The sequence below is a fragment of the Apodemus sylvaticus genome, chromosome 2 (genome assembly GCF_947179515.1).
Source record: "Apodemus sylvaticus chromosome 2, mApoSyl1.1, whole genome shotgun sequence".
NCBI classification, from domain to species: domain Eukaryota; kingdom Metazoa; phylum Chordata; class Mammalia; order Rodentia; family Muridae; genus Apodemus; species Apodemus sylvaticus.
Window position 1 is genome coordinate 53,139,499 of NC_067473.1, and position 4,122 is coordinate 53,143,620.

The 4,122-nt window shown below is 48.0% G+C and overlaps 1 protein-coding gene across 1 annotated transcript; it reads left to right on the forward strand.

The window, feature by feature from the left end:
- The first annotated feature begins 270 nt into the window (after positions 1-270).
- Lep (leptin) lies at positions 271-1,438 on the forward strand. Its single transcript, XM_052172451.1, has 2 exons — positions 271-414; positions 1,079-1,438. Exons 1-2 carry the CDS (start codon positions 271-273, stop codon positions 1,436-1,438), a joined length of 504 nt encoding a protein of 167 aa, XP_052028411.1.
- Positions 1,439-4,122: the final 2,684 nt, after the last annotated feature.

The following is a 4,122-nucleotide window of genomic DNA, read 5'->3' on the forward strand; positions in this document are numbered from 1 at the left end:
CAAGTCCTGCTCCATAGGACTCGTCACTGTGGTTTTATTGAACTGTCAATACTCTTCCCAAGGGTGTGCATTTCACTAATCTAGATTCCATAATGAATTGTCGTTGACTTTGACAAGATGGTAGCTAGTTAGGGAAGAAAGAAAATGCTATCCATCCACATCCTACAGCGGGTTGGCAGCAGGACCACTGGGTGGATTTAGATTGGGCTCTTGAAAAGTGTCATTCCTTCTGTTTCTAGGTCCAAGAAGAAGAATATTCCAGGGAAGAAAATGTGCTGGAGACCCCTGTGCCAGCTCCTGTGGCTTTGGTCCTATCTGTCCTATGTTCAAGCTGTGCCTATCCAGAAAGTCCAGGATGACACCAAAACCCTCATCAAGACCATTGTCACCAGGATCAATGACATTTCACACACGGTAGGGAGTCTTTGGGAGGGGGGAGGCCAAGGAGAAGTAGGGCTAGAACCAGAGTCTGAAACACGTTGAACACCTTCTGAATGTCATGCACCTCCTAGAAGCAGAGAATTTGTAAGCCTAGGGTGTCCATTCTTTCTGGTCATGACTCTTGACACTACTGCCTGCTGGAATACAGGGCTGAGTGGTTCCAGTTTTAAACCCAGCACCTAGACTGCTCCGTTGTACGTACCGCAGAGTTCTAATCCTAAGCCACCTTAGGGAATTTAACTTTCTACTACATTAAGAAACCATAAGGTTCTTTGATATCATAAGACCATGCTCATTTTCCCTCCGCCACAGGAAACCCAGCGCTCAGTGGCTAGCTGAGCACGTAAGGCTCACATCAGGCCTGGGAGAACCTGGGTTCCTCCCTGCCCCCACAGACCACTCCCTCTCCTTCTCCCAAGTCCGTTGTTTCTGCCTCTCTCTCATTCTCCATGAAACTACTTCCTTGAATTTAGTACCCAGGGCATAAGAATCCCTAAAGGTCATGGTGTCCCATTGACACATGACCAGCTTCCCAGTGGAAGGAGGTAGCCCAGGTTCACAGACATAATGGAGGGCTCTGGAGACCGATTCCCCTGCCATTCGCTGAGCACCCATTGTTCCTCTTCCTCCTACACAGCAGTCGGTATCCGCCAAGCAGAGGGTCACTGGCTTGGACTTTATTCCTGGGCTTCACCCCATTCTGAGTTTGTCTAAGATGGACCAGACTCTGGCAGTCTATCAACAGATCCTCACCAGCCTGCCTTCCCAAAATGTGCTGCAAATAGCCAATGACCTGGAGAACCTCCGAGACCTCCTCCACCTGCTGGCCTTCTCCAAGAGCTGCTCCCTGCCTCAGACCAGTGGCCTGCAGAAGCCAGAGAGTCTGGATGGCGTCCTGGAAGCCTCGCTCTACTCCACAGAGGTGGTGGCTCTGAGCAGGCTGCAGGGCTCTCTGCAGGACATTCTTCAACAGTTGGACGTTAGCCCTGAATGCTGAGGATTCAAAGACCACCAGGCTCCCAAGGATCATGCTGAGGGAAGAAACCTTGGCTTCCAGGTGTCTTCAGGAGAAGAGAGCCATGCATACGCATCCATCATCCATTCCTCCCACTCCTGTTGACCACCCTTCCGAAGGCATGACTCCACAATGCTTGACTAAAGTTATCCACACCGCTCCATGAGCACAGGGAGGGGCCAGCCTGCAGAGGTGATTCTTACCTAGTTCTTCAGCAAGTATAGATAAGAACCATCCCGTCGCTCCACGCTCCACTCCCTCTGGGTACATGTTCCTCCATGGGAACATGTTTCACTGCAGCCCAGGGGATGTGAGGGAGGGATGGGTAGAGCCTTTGGACTGTCTCAGCGTCTTCGGGAGCACCGTGAAGGCTGCATTCACACACAGCTGGAAACTCCCAAGCAGCACCTGATGGAAGCACTTATTTATTTATTCTGCATTCTATTTTGAATGGATCTGAAGCAATGCATCGGCTTTTTCGGGCTTTGGGGTCAGCCAGAGCTAGGAAGGCTCCTGGGCTGCTGTTTTCAATCCTATCGATGGGTCTACCCGAAGCAAACCTATTTTTTGAGTGACTGGAAGGAAGGTTGGGATCTTCCAAACAAGAGTCTATGCAGGTAGCTCTCAAGCTTGTCCTCTGGTGACTGACTCTATGCAAACACGTTTGCAGCAGCATTGCCTGGAGCGTAGGCTAGGTTATTATCAAAAGCAGATGAATTTTGTCAAGTGTAATATGTATCTATGTGCACCTGAGGGTAGGGGATGTGTTAGAGGGAGGGAGAAGGATCCAGAAGTGTTCTCTGAATTACATATATGTGGTAGGCTTTTCTGAGAAGGTGAGGCATTTTCTTACCTCTGCGGCCACATAGTGTGGCTTTGTGAAAAGGACAAAGGCGTTGACTCTTTCAGGGACATTTGAAGTGTACCAGGCACCCTTGGAGGGGGCTAAAGCTACAGGCCTTTTGTTAGCATATTGCTGAGCTCAGGGAGTGAGGGCCCCACATTTGAGACAGTGAGCCCCAAGAAAAGGGTCCCTAGTGTAGGTCTCCAAAGTTTTCCAGGGTTGATCCCACAATGAGTTTCTTAAGTAGGCAGTATCCCTGGTAGATGTTTGCATGTCAATATGTGGTCTGATTGGTTCATACAAAGTAAGACCATGTCTCCCACCCATTCTGTGGAGAGTTTTATTCCAGTGGGAATGAGAAATCACTTAGCAGACGGTCCTGAGCCCTGGGCCAGCACTGCTGAGGAGGTGCCAGGGCCTCAGGCCAGGCTGCCAGAATTGCCCTTCGGGCTGCAGGATGAACAAAGGGGTTTGGGTTTTTCCACCACCCTTGCACCCTTATGTCACCATCAAAGCGTGGGTGGCAGATCAATGCAAGGACGCTTGATCGAAAGCAATACACTTTAAGACTGAGCACAGCTCTGTGCTCAGCCCTAACTGGTGCTGTGGGCTAGAGGAGCTCACCCAATAAACATAAAAATCAGAGGCTCACAGCCCTGAGGTAAGACCCTACTCCCCGGTGTGCCAAGGTGTGTATTTGACCACAGCAGCCCCACACGGCTGAAAACTGTCTTCAAGGGTGCGAAAAGACCTGAGCTGGGGGTGACAGTGCCCAGGAGAACCCTGCTTGCAGTCTATCACATTTACATACCTTTCAGGGCACATTAGCATCCACTGCTATTGTAGCACACTGTTGACACAGGATAACTGGGGTCGTAAAAATAAGAAAATACAGGCTGACTATCCCTTATCCAAAATGCTTAGGACTAGAAGGGTTTTGGATTTTTAGAGTCTTTTCAAGCATAGGTATATCTGAATATATATAATACAATATCTTGGGGATGGGACCCAAGTATAAACATGAAGTTCATTTATATTTCATAATACCGTATACACACTGCTTGAAGGTAGTTTTATACAGTGTTTTAAATAATGTTGTGTGCATGAAAGAAGTTTTCACGGTGTGAAATTTTCTACTCATGTCAGCACTCAAAAACCTTCGGGCTTTGGAGCATTTTGGATTTTGGGTTTTCTGTTATGAGATGTTTAGCCTATACCAAAAACTATAATGGCAAACAGGTTGCAGGACAAGAATAGAGACTGAATCCTCAGACCTGAAGTGTGTCCTTCCAGCCAGTGGAGGTGAACGGGATCAGATTTTGTGGTGCTAAGAGGAAGTGGAGGTGGGCTTTGGAGAAGCAGAGGAATGTGATGTTTTATCGGACGCTTGGTATGTGGAGGGGTAAAAGTCCGAACAGGAAGTGACAGGGAAGATCGAAGAGTACAACAGGAAGTGCTGAAAGGACTTTATGGGCTGCAAAAGTGGCTATTGAAAGAGTCCCAGTTGCCACAGTCTGGAGCGAAGGCTTGTGGTGGCTGGTGTCAGACTGCTCTGGGGCGGTGCTATGTCACCTTGGCCACCTCATCAAGCTGGAATGTCCTGAGCCTTTTGCTCAGAAAACCTTGTACTATGGCTTGTTCCCAGATTGTGAAACTTCCCATAGGCAAAAATGCTTGGTTTAGGGTTTTTGTTTTTGTTTTTGTTTTTTTACAAAAAATAACATATATATATGTAACAACAGCAACAACAAAGTTTTGTTTTATTTTGTGTAAATTCAAATAAATTAATAATGCCCCCCTCCCCCAGCTTTGTTTTCTGTCT

Coding starts and splice junctions, on each gene's coding strand:
- Lep (XM_052172451.1), top strand. CDS start 271: ATGTGCTGGAGACCCCTGTGCCAGCTCCTGTGGCTTTGGTCCTATCTG. Junction 415..1,078: donor TCAATGACATTTCACACACG/GTAGGGAGTCTT, acceptor CCTCCTACACAG/CAGTCGGTATCCGCCAAGCA.